Here is a 14,036-nt window from a genome sequence, read left to right as displayed (position 1 = left end):
CATAGAATTTTTAAACAATGGAATTATTATGTTTACTCTCTGATGCTAGGATTTATTTATTATTATTATTTTTTTAATTTACATCCAAACTAGCATGTAGTACACCAGTGATTTCAGGAGTAGATTCCTTAGTGCCCCTTACCCATTTAGCCCATCCCCCCTCCCAAAACCCCTCCAGTAACCCTTAGTTTGTTCTCCATATTTATGAGTCTCTTCTGTTTTGTCCCCCTCCCTGTTGTTATATTATTTTTGTTTCTCTTATGTTCATCTGTTTTGTCTCTTAAAGTCCTCATATGGTGAAGTCATATGATTTTTGTCTTTCTCTGACTGACTAATTTCACTTAGCATAATACCCTCCAGTTTCATCCACGTAGTTGCAAATGGCAAGATTTCATTCTTTTTGATTGCCGACTAATACTCTATTGTATATATATGCCACATCTTCTTTATGCATTCATCCATCGATGGACATTTGGGCTCTTTCCATACGTTGGCTATTGTTGCTAGTGCTGCTATAAACATGCGGGTGCATGTGTCCCTTCGAAACAGCACACCTGTATCCTTTGGATAAATGCCTAGTAGTGCAATTGCTGGTTCGTAGGGTAGTTCTATTTTTAGTTTTTTGAGGAACCTCCATACTGTTTTCCAGAGTGGCTGCACCAGCTTGCATTCCCATAGGATTTTTTAACGTAACACCTTACCTGGGACAACTTCTGTTTCAGTACCTAGGGTCTACCTAGTTATTATTTTTTTAATTTTTTTAATGTTTATTTATTTTTGAGACAGAGACAGAGCATGAGCAGGGGAGGGGCAGAGAGAGAGGGAGACACAGTAGGCTCCAGGCTCTGAGCTGTCAGCACAGAGCCCGACGCGGGGCTCGAACTCACGACCTGTGAGATCATGACCTGAGCCGAAGTCGGACACTTAACTGACTGAGCCACCCAGGCACCCCTACCTAATTATTTTTAATAGCTGCATAATATTTTATTGTATGCCTGCATAATTATATTTAGCCCACCCCTATTAATGGACACGTGACTGTTTCTAATCTTTTAGTATTAAATCGTGCCGGACACATGTCCTGGCACATTCGTACAAATATTTCTCTGGGCAAAATTTCTATCAGTGGAATTTCTAGGACTCCTGTTTTAGAAGGATGATGGCTGCTGTAGTGTTTCCGCACTACAGAGAAGAGAAGCAGAGGCTGGAACAATAGTCAGTAGATGGGAGTGGAAATGCTCACCTTTCAAGGTTCAGAAGTGGTAGAGTCCCAGGAGTTCCATTTTTTGGTTGGAGTCCTCCTGGCCAATAGAGGGCCCCACACAACACAGTTCCTTGGGCTTCGGATTATCTGACCAGAGCTGCCGGGGGTGATTCACCACTCCTCACTAGAGTGCTTGCTTAGGGCGACCAGCCTTGAAGGCTGTCGCCTCCAGCCTCTCACAGACACCTTGAAGCCTTGTGTCTCAGCTGGTCCTGAAGAACCAGATTGCTTGGCTTCTGGTCAGGTTTGCAACTTGTAAAATGTACAGGAGATTAGTACCTCTCCTGCCATCTTATCCTGTCCATAACTGCCAGTACAAGGATCCTTGCAGTTGCCTCTGGCAGCTGTAGCTGTTGAATCCTCTGCCAGCTGCTCTAGGGACCTAGAAGAGCAGCTTTCCACGCAAGGCCAGTATCCAAGGGCAGGAGGGGGAAGTATAGTCTCCAGTATAACCTCTCACCTCCCAGTTCTGGGTGGTTTAGGCCCTTTGAAGTTGGCCTTGAGGAACCACACACTTGGGTCTGAGCAGCCAGCAGCTTATCACATCTGGTGATCAGTCCTTCAGTGGTTCCTCCTGAAGTCTGGATTTATGGAGGTCACATGGATTCCACCTAGGAGGGGCTTCCACTTCAGCTCTTGACATGGGGAGATGGCTGCCCCTCTTTGAGGGGGAGGCAGTTTTCATGGCATTGAGAAGCCCTCACACTAGTTCCCCACACACCCACCCACCCACTGAATCCTTTGTAAGCAGAGTGGGGGGAACAGAGAACGCCTGCAGCCTCCTGCTCGCATTCCTAGACACCGACTCACTGCGCCTGCCGCCGCTGGAACAGCAGAGCTGTGTGAAATGTCAAGAGGAGTTATGCTCATGGGCTCCCTGGCCCCAGTCTCTTTGTGGCTTGCATTTTCTTCCATCTGCACTCTGTTCATCAGATGGAAATCAGAGGGTGCAATTAGAAGATAATTTGCTAGTTCCAAACTTAATTTGGGGCCCCCTTCTTGCCTGATCGAATTACAAGGGAACATAATAGATTATGGTGAGAAATAGTTGGCTCTGTCACTGGGAGAAAGAGAGCTCCTAGCTCTCCAGCTGGACAGGGCTTTTGGTATCCTGTGTGTTTCCCCTTTCCACTGTGCTCCACCTCCTCTGTGGCTCCTGTGTGGCCCCCAGGTTGGGATCCTGTTCACCTCCGGGCTTGCTCAAGAGGTTTAAACTCCACTAGAGACCAAAGGAAAACAAGCAGCCCTCTGCAACTTCATAGGGCTGACAAATGTTGAAGCTGGAAGCTATTTAGAGACCTAACCAAGGCCCAGACAGAGGCAACAACTTACTGAAGGCCACATAGCTAGCCCATAGTGGTAGTAACAATAGTCTTAATGATATTAGCAGCTCACATTTATCAACCCTTAATGTGTTCCAGACCTTGTGCCAAGGGCTTACGCGCAATTCGTTGTCACATTCAAATCCAGACAGTCTGGCTCTGGGCCCAGACTGGGCTCCAGCATAGCAATGGCGGAGCTCAGTATAAAAAGCCTGGGTTCGAATCCTGGCTTCACCTCACACTTGTACAGCTGGGTAGCCTCACACAAGCAGTTTAGACTGTGCTTCAATTCCTATCTCTGTAAAAAGGGAGAAATCCTAGCACTACTGACTAGTGTGGGTTAAAATTCATTCATATGTATGAGTGCTGTGGGCAGTTAGTTCTTGGTGCAGGGTGAGCGCCTGGCCAGTGCTTGTTCCTGCTGGCTGCTTCTGGGGGTTGGAGTGTGGTATCTGTATGGCAGTGGATAAAGGTGGCTGAGTTCTGTACATATGTCAAAAGCTGGTCTTCACTATTAGAGGCAGTAAACAGAGTGGTTGAGTGCCTTCACTGCAGAGCATAGGTTGGCAAACTATGGCCTCTGATTTTTACATTTTTTTAATGAGGGTTGGGAAGCAAAAGAGTGTTTCATATTACATGAAAATTACATGAAATTCAAATTTCATTGTCCATAAATAGAGGTTTATTGGAAAATAGTCACATCCATTTGTTTACATTTTATATACAGGCACTTTCACACTGCAGTGACAGAGTTGAGTAGCTGTGACAATCTATAATTGTGTAGACCTGCAAAGCCTAAAATATTTATTCTCTGGCCCTTTACAGAAAAGGTGTCCTGACCCTGTAAGTGACCAGTAAGTCACACTTACTGGTTTTGAAACCCAGCTATACCACTTACTAGCTGTTTGTCTTCAGACTAGTGATATAACCCTTCAGAACCTCAGTTTCCTTATCTGGTAAATGGGGGTAACATCTATACCCATATATTGGTAATTAAAGTATGATAGTTGAAAGATGCAGAGCTCTTAATACAGAGCTAGGAACTAAGTGTTTAATAAATGGTAGCTTATTACAGGGTGCAAACGCAATCTGTTTTATCACATTCATTGTTACCCGTGTATCCAATCAATAGAGGAATGGGAAAAGGTTCCCTTGTAATCCAGCCACCACCTTTGCCACAGACTTTCCTGTCACGGTGATAGGGTGACTTCAGTGGAGAGGAATGTGTGCCTGGTGGGAGAGAGCTACTGTCACTCCCTCAAGTCCAGCAGTGGGGTCTGGATGTGTCCCAATCTAGCAACCTTGCTTTTCCCCTCACAGTCCTGCATTCAGGGGAACAAGAGGCTTTCCCAACGGTGGGCTATGTTTTGGTCATCCCCTCAGCCAGTGCTCTTCAGCCAGACCACCACTCCAGATACTAAGGCCCATCATCCCCACAGGCACTCCCAGCCTTGTCCTCCGTCATGCCTCATTTTTCTGTTTGAGAAGCTTGGTTACCATGGACACAATGGAAAAAGTGCCACTGCCCACCAAGGCCAATGGATGGCATTCTGGCAATGAAAGAATAAATGAAAAAGGGGTGACAGGTGATCTGGGCTCTAGTCCCTATGCTGTCTCCTACTTGCAGAAGGGCTTTGAGGGAGCTATTTCCCCTCAATAAGCTCCAGCCTCAGAGCTCTGGCTCTGGAGCTCTCACAAGGGCCTACATTTAAATCCCAGCCCTGCCACTGACTAGTATTTTGGCCTGAGTTAGTTAGCTAATCTCTCAACCTCTATCTCCTTGTTTATAGAGGTAATTCCCATCTCGGAGAAATAAGAGAGTGCTTACACAGTGCTTGCTACATGGAGAAATGTCAGGTGTCAGTGACCACTCCAGGCCTTGTTTCCTCTTTCCCAGCACAGCTCTGCCCAGAAGTGGAATGGCAGCCCCCATTGGCTAGCCCTGGGGGCTGTCCTCAGGCCAGGCAGAGGGAAGGGATGAATGGGGACCCTAACACTAGGACCCAGTAGATGCCAGCCCAGAGCACAAAACCTAGAGGGTAGTTCTCTGGACCTGGGTCTCTAGATCTGTCTCTCCAACCCGGAGAGACCATCCCCCACCCACCCCTTTTGAGGGGAGGCGTGGCTTGGCCTGGAGTTGGTATGTTTGTTTTGCTTCACCTCCGAGCAGAGTTACTATACTTTGGGCAACTCCTCAGGCTAGGGACACTTGGGGGCAGATGGGCTCTCTCTCTCTTGCCCTGCCCTTCCCCAAGTTCAGGGATGGACGCTTAGCCAATCCTGGTTATTGTCTATGGCGCTAGTCTGCAGCCTCCCTCCAGCCCAGCTCCACCCCTTGCCTGCAAGGTCTATTTCCTAATAGCTGCTCCAACCACACACCTCGGTTCCGCGAGGAGCCCCTCCTCTTCCTCCCTCCCTCCCTCATCAGGGGAGGGACCGAAGAAGAAGGCTAACTTGACAGCAGCGCTTCTTTCTTAGCTAGTCACCGGCCCCTGCCCAAGAATCCCTGTCTGTGTGTGTGTGTGTGTGTGTGTATAGCCTCTGCAGAGAGGTGGTTCTCCCGGAGTCCCCAGCGTCTGCTGGAGCTTCCGAGAACTGGGGAGGAGCCATCCCAGCCATGAGCCCCTGCGGGAATCTGCCAGGGGGCAAGTGGCCCGGAGTCCTCACGCCCCTTCGGCTGCTCCGGAGGGAGAGGTGAGCGCTGGGCAGACCGCCCGCAGCCAGAGGTGCCGGGAGCCCTGGGCCTGTCATGGTGGCCGTCTGCAGCCAGCCTGAGGCACTCCCAGACGGGTTTGCAGCTGAGCTTGTTTATCTGGTGTGGGAAGAAGATGGGGAGTTACTTGTCCGTCCCGGCTTACTTCACCTCCAGAGACCCCTTTCGGTGAGTTGGGCTCAGAGTCCCTTTTCCATCTCCTCTTCTGGCCCCTGGTCCTGAGGGAAGGGCAGAGGCCTCAGATTTCACTAATCCTTTGACCATCGGTTCTGTCAGGCAGAAGCTAGTAGAAGCTGTTCCCAAGCAGAATAGGCCTGCTGAAGGCTCCCACCATGGTCTAGGAATGGTGAGGTGAGGGATATGCCCAGATGGAAGCTCTTGGGGAATTCCGGCTCTCCTTCCTTCCCAGGCACACCTGAAAGAGCCTCCAAAAGATGCCGCTGACCCTGCCTGTTCTTGGTGTTACTGCTTCCGGGGGAAGAGCACAAATGGGGTGCTTTCTTCCAGCTCTCACATGTCTTACCTGCAGGCCTTGCTGTCTGCCAGGAATTTGCCTCAACAAGCAGGATGGGCAGGTTTTGCCAAACGGCATGGAAGAAGCTGGCAAAACCTGGGTGTGGGCAGCCTAGTACACAGTAGGCGCTCTATAAACGCTTTTTCTATTAATGGCAGGCATATTTGCCTCTGGCTTTAAGGGTTTCTGAGCTCTCAGGTGAGTACAGTTGCTAAGGAAAGGCCTGGGCAGGTGCTTCCAAGACTGGGGCAGTTGGCTAGCTTCAGGCTAGCCCACCCCACCCCTGCCCCATGCAGGTCAGGTCCCCAGGCCTGAGACTTCTGGGGGCCTTTTTCTATGGGGCTTCTCGGAGGTGTAGAAACTTTCTACTTCTGACCTGCCTTTCTTTGCTCACTGCCCCACCCTACCTCCAACAGAAACTCCCCAGGGGGTTTCTGGCCCTCCGGGTCCCTTCTTGAATGGAGCCATTCCTGGCTGGGGTGGGGCTTGTTTTCATTCTTTGGGAGCAGCCTGTTGTTCCAAGGGCTGCCTCCCCCTCACCAGTGGTCCTGGTCGACTTCTCCCTTTTGGCTTCCCCAATCCAGCTTCATGCCCAGACCTTGCTGCTGGGATACTAGTCAGGTGGCCATGCCCTGAGCAAAAAAGCAGAATACCATGTGGTTTCAGGGAATTACTGGACCCTGGTTGAGTGATGGGAAGCCTTTGGATATGGGGGAGGGGGAAGAGAACTTGGCCTTCAGGGCTGACTCTTCCAGGCACCCTCCTAGGCGCTTTATCCTTTGATTCTCTCAAAACCTAATGTCATTAAGTATCCCCATTTTACTGAAGAGGCAACCACTTTCAACAGAGTTAACATGTGGGGTCTCTCTGGCCAGCCTTTGTCGTATTCCTGAGTTTGTTTCATCCTTCAAAAGGCACCTTCCTCTGCTCGCACCTCCCCCCAGGGCTGTCTCAGATTTGCTTTTCTCTCCCAGCAGAGGGAATCCAGAAAGGGCCCCCATAGGTTGCCTGGAACATCGGAGGGATGGCAGAGATTCTTTTCTGAAGAGCCAATGGGAATTGATCTTGAGTTTAGGAGGCAGGTTTTACCATGTGGAATCAAGATGCCAAATGTTTGAAATAGCCACTACTTTAGCCAGAGCCTCATTAATCCCTCTTACTCTTAATCCTGGAAAGGCAGTTTAGGGGAGGGGTTGTTCCCTTAGGAGCCAGGAATGCTGTGCCCCTTTTAATCTCGGGACAAGACACAACTCAGGAGCTAAAGCAGATAATGAACTCTCAACCTGGACCTTTGAGGGTCATGACACTGATGCTACCCAGGTCCCACCTGTCCTTTGTCTTGCTCTGTCTCCATGCCTCTGTGGAACCTGACTACCCTCTCTCTGCCCCAGTTCTTATTTGTCCAGCTGGAGTCAGGGGGTTACTGACTCGCTTTAGACCCTCCCACCTCCCCCGATGAGGGGCTACATTTCTGGAGCCACTTCTGAAGAGATAGCCAACACTCAGGGCTCTGTGCCCCACAGGAGGGACCACCCAGACTTTCTGCTTTCCCAGGTATCAGTCTAATTGATCACCACTGTCACTGGTCAGAAAATCGCTTCTACCATCAGCCCCCTCCCTTATTACAGGGCATTCTCAAGGGCTCCTTTCTGACCTGGTGCCAGTCCCCTTCCTGGGCCTCAGTTCCTCCTCTGCAGAGCATAGGATTGGGCTTCCTAGACTCCCTGAACACAACCTTGCCAGATTCTGTGAAACAAATTAAGTCCTTGACCTCAAGTCTCTGGGGGAGTACAAAGTCCACTGGACTAGGGCTGTGGTTGCAGGAAAGTGATGCAACCAGATTCCATGGGGACATGATCAGGCGTGACAATGCACAAGGGAGGGAAGAGGGAGCAGGGAATGAAGAATGTAATTTCTGTACCCTATACACCCCTACCTGACAGACTGCCCTCAGCAGAGTGCCACTAGTGTGAAGGGGGAGATACAGTTTTGGTGTGCTTCCAAGTAAGAAAATGTCTCAAATTGGAATTTACAGAAGAGGTAAATTAAGGAGTGACTTTTGTCTGACATCTTTAAAGGATTTTTCTTTTTATAGAATTTCCCTTAATGTCTAACATTGATTTAATGGGTTTGGTTTACACACTGTCTCTTAAAGAGAATAGGTGCATCTTTGTATCCCAAAGCAACCTGTGTTTAAAGGGAGAAATTATTCTTAACTCTTCCCAGCTTAGCAGTAACTTTTTGGCAGCTGCCTTAGGTCCTGACTCCTCGTCTAAAAAGTGAAGGACTTGGATCAGGTGAATGATTCCTACAACTCCGCAAGTCATGTGGCTCCTCAAAGACACACAGGCTCTTTTCCATTTTTTTACTAATCATGGAGGCTCTACCCTTAACTTCAGTATGACTGCACAAATTACTTGAATCTACAGGTTTCCTGGCTTTTGGTTGGAACTGGATCAACGCACTCTGGTAACACTTCTTGCTGATCAGAGGCTTGTTATGTGTTTGGTTAATTTTTTTTAAGCAGGATAGCATCATAGTCTATAATAATTACAGCTTCACTGACAACCTGTTTCAGTCTACGGAGTCTACAGGAAGGAAGAGTAATAAAGGGATCTTTAGTGGTAGGAGACTGGGCTCTGATGGGCCAGTATCTGTAGGTGCCTGTTACATCCACCCTTCTGTGCCTGGGGGAGAGTTGGCATCCCTGGTCACAGTACCCTCAGGCTGTGGCACAGAGACCTGTCCATTTTCCCTTTTTAGCCCAGTCAGAGCTCAGAGGCAAGGGTCTAGAAACAGCTTCTCCCCAACAGTCTGTGCTCATTCAGGAGGCTAACGATGAGCATCCAACGGACCTTTACTAGGACATGGGAGGGCTTGTGTTTTTTTTGTTTTTTTTTTTTTAAGTTTGTTTATTTATTTTGAGGGGGAGGGGCAGAGAGAGAGGAGAGAATATCCCAAGCAGGCTTGGTGCTGTTAGTGTGCATAGCCCAATGCGGGACTTGAAGTCACAAACTGTGAGCTCATGACCTGAGCCTAAATCAAGAGTCGGATGCTTTAGTGACTGAGCCACCCAGGTACCCCATGGTGGGCTTTTTCTTTAACTTGTGTAAATCTACTGTAATAGTGACTACTTCAACCACATAAGGTTGAAATATTACCTGTAAACATTTGGTCTGAAAAATTTGCATGTGAGTGAGGGCTGGGCTTATTATGTCTTATCTCACTTGGCCTCTCCCTGCACAGCACCTTGCCTGTTTGGTCTTGCACATCCTAGATGCACAGTAACTATTTCCTAATTGATAGTAATTGATAATAATAAATGTTTTCTAATTTATTAGATAAATGATTAATTTTAGGACCTTCTTTACTCACAGAAATCTGTTTGGTTCCAGGCCAAGATGCAGATCCATATTGCTTAGGCACAGGAGGGAAAAGAGTCTGTCTACTTTTGCCCTTGCTGTTCTCAAGTTAAAGAGGGGAGGGAGGGAAATGGACATTTACTGGGCACCTGCTTGAGCATCTGTACATAATTTTCATAAACTGGTGAGGTTTTATCATCACTGGTATACAAATAAGGAAACTATGGCCCAGAGTCCTAAAGTAACTGGCTTGAAGTGACACAGATAGTAAATGACAAAGAAAGAATGTGGACCCAGATCTTGAAAGAGTTATTTTGAGAATTTCAACCTGATTATCTTTTTTTTTCTTTTTTCTTTTTTTTTTTTTTAAACTGTGTTCCCTACTGACTCATAAGTCCTTAGTTTGGGGCCACTAACTGGTTCAGTCAGTGGAACATATGACTCTTGATCAGGTTGTGAGTTTGAACCCTACATTGAGTGTAGAAATTACTTAAAAATAAAGTCTTTTTTTTTTAAATTTTTTAAATTTTTTTAGGCCCTTAGTTTGGATCTGAGCTGCCCACTGAACTGACCATAGTGCTTTGGGAGAGGAATTTTCAAGGTTGTCGGCTATCCTCAACACATGTGGACCTGTCTGTGATCTCCCCTGACTGGAGGGTTTCAGCTCTGTTCCCTCTGGTTGCTCAGGAGAGGGTCTGATACCTCAGACCTCTATTTAGGGTTCCACCACCAGCTCCACTACCTCCAAGCTGAATGCCCTTGGGCAACCTGCTGCTAGGGCAGATTTTGACATTCACTTGAAACTTTCAAAAATTGAAAACTGCAATAAAAAAGGCTTGGCTTTGGGAGAAACATATCGTGGCCATAGCCTCTAACAATCTGAGGGGGGCGTTTTGGGGGTAGCACCTTACATTTCCAGAGTGTGTTTTGGATTCTTTTTATTTTTATGTTTATTTACTTTTTTCTTTCTTTCTTTTTTTTTTTTAATGTTTATTTTTGAAAGAGAGAGAGAACAAGTAGGGGAGGGACAGGGAGAGGGGATCAGAGGATCTGAAGTGGACTCTGTGCTGACAGCAGGGCTCGAACCCACGCGATGCGGGGCTCGAACCAGGAAACGCCCTGCACATTGTGAGATCATGACCTGAGCCGAAGTCGGACGCTTAACTGAGCCACCTAGGCACCCCATAATGTTTATTTACTTTTTGAGAGATAGAACTCGAGAGCGCAAGTTGGGGAGGGGCAGAGAGAGACAGGGAGACAAGAGGATCCAAAGCTGGCTCTCTGCTGTCAGCACAGAGCCCAATGTGGGGCTCAAACCCACCAACCAGGAGATCATGACCTGAGCTGAAGTCCAACACTTAACAGACTGAGCCACCCAGGTGCCCCATGGATTCTTTTCTTAAAAAGGCAGAGACTGCTGGGGAACAATGCTGTGGACTAAAGGAAGAAGGAGAATCATTGTGCCATTTAAATTCAGTACTTGGATTTAAGGGGAAGCCCTCACAAAGTGTTAACACTCAGGGGGACTTGAGCTCTCATTTTCACAGATGCAAATCCTGAGGCCCAGCTTAGTAGATGTGCTGCATTACTCAGGTGCTCAGGTGATGTAGTCTAGTGGAAATGGCTTCATAGCCAAGTACACATAGGTTAAGACTCTAGCTCCATCCTGTGTGTGTCAGGCAACTTTGCACAAGTGACTTGACTCTGCTTTTCAGTGTTCTATAAGACAGGGATAATCCTATCACTTTGCAGGATGTGGCCAGGATATAAGTAAGGCACCTCATAGAGTGCCCAGAATATGGGGTTGGCATTTAAGTAACAGTCGACAGTAATTGTTCTTAATATCTAAGCTAGGACTCTAAGTCTACCACTCGGGTGACCTGAGAACCAATTGTGTTCTGTGACAAAACAGCTTAGGGACCCACAACCAGCCCTCCTATCAGCTGTTCACCTTCCTATTATTCAGACATACCTGTGTCAGCCAACTTTGGCTGTTTCTCTGGCCATGCCCTTCAAAGGCATTCCCTGACACATGGTGTGCCTTGGTGATGTCGCTCTCCAGGCAGGTGTTCTTCCCAGAAGTCTGGCGTGGCTCTCTCCTGCATGTCTGCACTCGTTTCTCTCCCCACTCTCCTGGGCCTGGCCAGGGCTACCTGCAACAAACAAAAGCAGAATATTGGCAGTGGAAAGGAGGACATGTTCTGGTACTCCTGTGCCCTGCAGCACACATACCATTGAGAGGGTGTAACAGGGCCCAGGCCTGCATTTGGGTGCAAATAACGTGTGCACCAGCTTCTCTCCATTGCAGACAGCAGAAGGGCAGGACCTGCTGACCGTGAGCCACAGAATGTTTGTGCTTCCACCTGGATTGCTGGTTCTTGACACTCCCACCATTTTCGGTTTGGAAACCTCTGCTAGGGCTTACTGTGCTGGGCTCTTTGTTAGGTGCTTAGTCTACCAACAGTAAATGGGACACTGTTCCTGTCCTCAGGGAACTCACACTCTAATGAAGGAGAAAGATAGGTACCTAGGAGCTTCAAGTCAGAAGCTGGGAGGCAAGAAGGAAGTCCCTGCTCCTAGTGCTCCTCACAGTCATTCAGAACTGGATTTAATGTCCGCACTGCTACCCTGAATATAGGTGATGATGATGCCCTTTGTCTCATTTCACAAATGAGAAATGAAGCAGCCAGCCCAAGATCACTTAGGTGGTAAGTGGTAGTTCAGAGATTGGAACTTTAGATCATCTAGGGAAAGATATGCATGGAATTAAGGGGATGTGGGTATAGTCTAATTCCTTCATTTTATAGGTGGAGAAACTATACCTGGAGAAAGAAAGGGCCTTGTCCAAGAGCCTGTAGCTCCCAAGAACTTGAACCAGGCCTCTTCCCAATTCAGAGCTCATCCAGCGTGCCTTTTACATTGAGAGGAATTTGAGCTGCATGTCCAGAACAGGTCTTCCCCCTTTGCCTCCTAGAATTAATGGTTCACACTGTACCATTCTAGGTATTTCATATCCATACTCTTCATGCTGTGTCTGGCTCTCAAGTCCCTTAAGTTCAGCGTCCATAAAACAAGTAGGAGAGGGGCACCTGGGTGGCGTCCAACTTCGGCTCAGGTCATGATCTCGCAGTTTGTGAGTTTGAGCCCCACATTGGGCTTGCTGCTGTCGGTGCAGAGGCTTCTTTGGATCATCTGTCCCCCTCTCTCTCTGCCCCTCCCCTGCATGCATTCTGTCTCTCTCAAAAATAAATAAACATTAAAAAAAAAAACAAAAAACAAGTAGGAGATGCTACAGGATGGGGATGACTGATGGCAGAAGCCATCAGTGTTAAACATCCAGAGAGACGTGGACACTCCATAAAGAGTGATTCTCAGGGTCCTGCTTCTCTAGACCTTCCTGGCTCAGTTGCTTTCCATAGCTGCTTCAACTCATTCTGGTCTCCCTCCTCCCTCCTGCAGTGCCCAGTAGTAGTAGCACCCATTGTGACCTCTCACCTTTCATTGTTAATTAAGTTTTGTTTTAGACTTTCTCTTCCCCAGCCCATTATAAGCTCTTGGAAATTGTAGTAGGGAACCTTGTATATCTATCTCTTATATCTGCAGTGCCTAGCAAGATGCTGTAATAATACAGCTAGTTCCGCTCTTCACAGTTTGCAAAAGGCTTTCCTCATACATTAGCTCATTTAGTCTTCACGGTGTTCTTTGTAGTACTGTGCTATTAGTCACATTTTGTCAAGGAGGAAGAACTGAGAGAAGTCCAAAGCTACCCAGCTAGTGGAGGAAAAATGGCAAATAGTGTGAGCAGCTACCATTATCATCATCTTTAATAGCAGTTTAACACTTCATGAGTTCCTACTGTACTTAGCCTTTTATATAAACTATATATAGTTTGGTACATGTTATTTCCTTTCCACAGTAGTCCATTTGACAGATGAGGAAACTGGGTCAGAGGAGTAAAGTAACTTCCCCAAGATGAGCTAACTAGTAAGTGGCAGGATCAGGAGTCACACTAAGAGGCCACTCCATCCTGCCTCTCAGAAGCAAGGATTTGGCCAGTGAAGGGTGGTGTGAAGCCTTGACAACAAGAATAGAGTCTTCACTGGAAAGAAAGAGGTGGCATGGGCTCCCAAGGGCAGGGAGCCCTTAGCTCTGGGTGCTGGGAGGTTCAGAAATGCTTATCTTGTGCAAACTTGGTCTGAAAACACACCCAGCCTGACTGAGGGGGTGGAGCTTTACAACCAGGTAATTGGAGGGGAAAGGAGCTGTGGAGTCTAACATGTATATCTTGCACAGTGCTAGTGGAATTTTGTTCCTCCCCCCCCCCCGCCCATTATTTTATTTCGAAAAATTTCAAATACATAGAAGAGTTGAAGGAAATGTTCAAAGAACACCCATATATATCCTTCACCCAGACTTAACTTTAAGCCACTTTCTCTTTAACTATGTACACACATGATGTATTTTATTTTTTGCTGAACTATGTAAAAGTAAGTTGTAGATATCTTGACTTTCACCCTTACTCTAATATGTTTCTTCTAAGAATTCTTCTATCTAACCAAGGTATCATTATTACATCTAAGAAAATGGATAGTAATGTCACAGTATAATATATAGCCCAAATTCAAGTTTCCTCAGTTCCAAAAATGACAGTCATAGCTGCTTTCTTTTTCAATCCAGAATTGAATCCAAGGTTTAGGTGCTGCATTTGGTTGCTGTGTCTCTAGGCTTTTTTAATCCCTGTACCTTTTTTTCCCCATGACATTAACTTTTTGGAAGAGTCAAGAACAGTAGTCTTAGAATGACCCACATTCTGGATTTGCCTGATTGTTTCTTAATGCTTAGCATAATTTTTTCACAAGAA

General features: G+C 47.1%; 1 protein-coding gene across 6 annotated transcripts in view; it reads left to right on the top strand.

Moving 5' to 3' along the window:
* LIMK2 (LIM domain kinase 2) overlaps positions 1-14,036 on the top strand; it is a 59,418-nt gene that overhangs the window by 25,969 nt on the left and 19,413 nt on the right. Inside the window, exons 1-3 of one of the 6 annotated variants that reach the window (XM_040464050.1) lie at positions 1,258-1,262; positions 3,974-3,983; positions 5,397-5,467. The exons of 2 other annotated variants lie outside the window; for them this stretch is intronic. In XM_040464050.1, the coding sequence (XP_040319984.1) occupies positions 5,415-5,467 (53 nt within the window). In that variant the 5' untranslated portion in view covers positions 1,258-1,262; positions 3,974-3,983; positions 5,397-5,414. Of the gene's footprint in view, positions 1-1,257; positions 1,263-3,973; positions 3,984-5,012; positions 5,468-14,036 lie in introns of those variants that run through there. 3 more of the 6 variants (XM_040464048.1, XM_040464051.1, XM_040464049.1) reach the window with 3 other exon arrangements.

Source organism: Herpailurus yagouaroundi, unplaced genomic scaffold, assembly GCF_014898765.1.
Source record: "Herpailurus yagouaroundi ecotype Mexico unplaced genomic scaffold, PumYag 428, whole genome shotgun sequence".
NCBI classification, from domain to species: Eukaryota; Metazoa; Chordata; class Mammalia; order Carnivora; family Felidae; genus Herpailurus; species Herpailurus yagouaroundi.
Note: the sequence above shows the minus strand (reverse complement) of the source record. Positions and strands in the feature narration are given on the sequence as shown.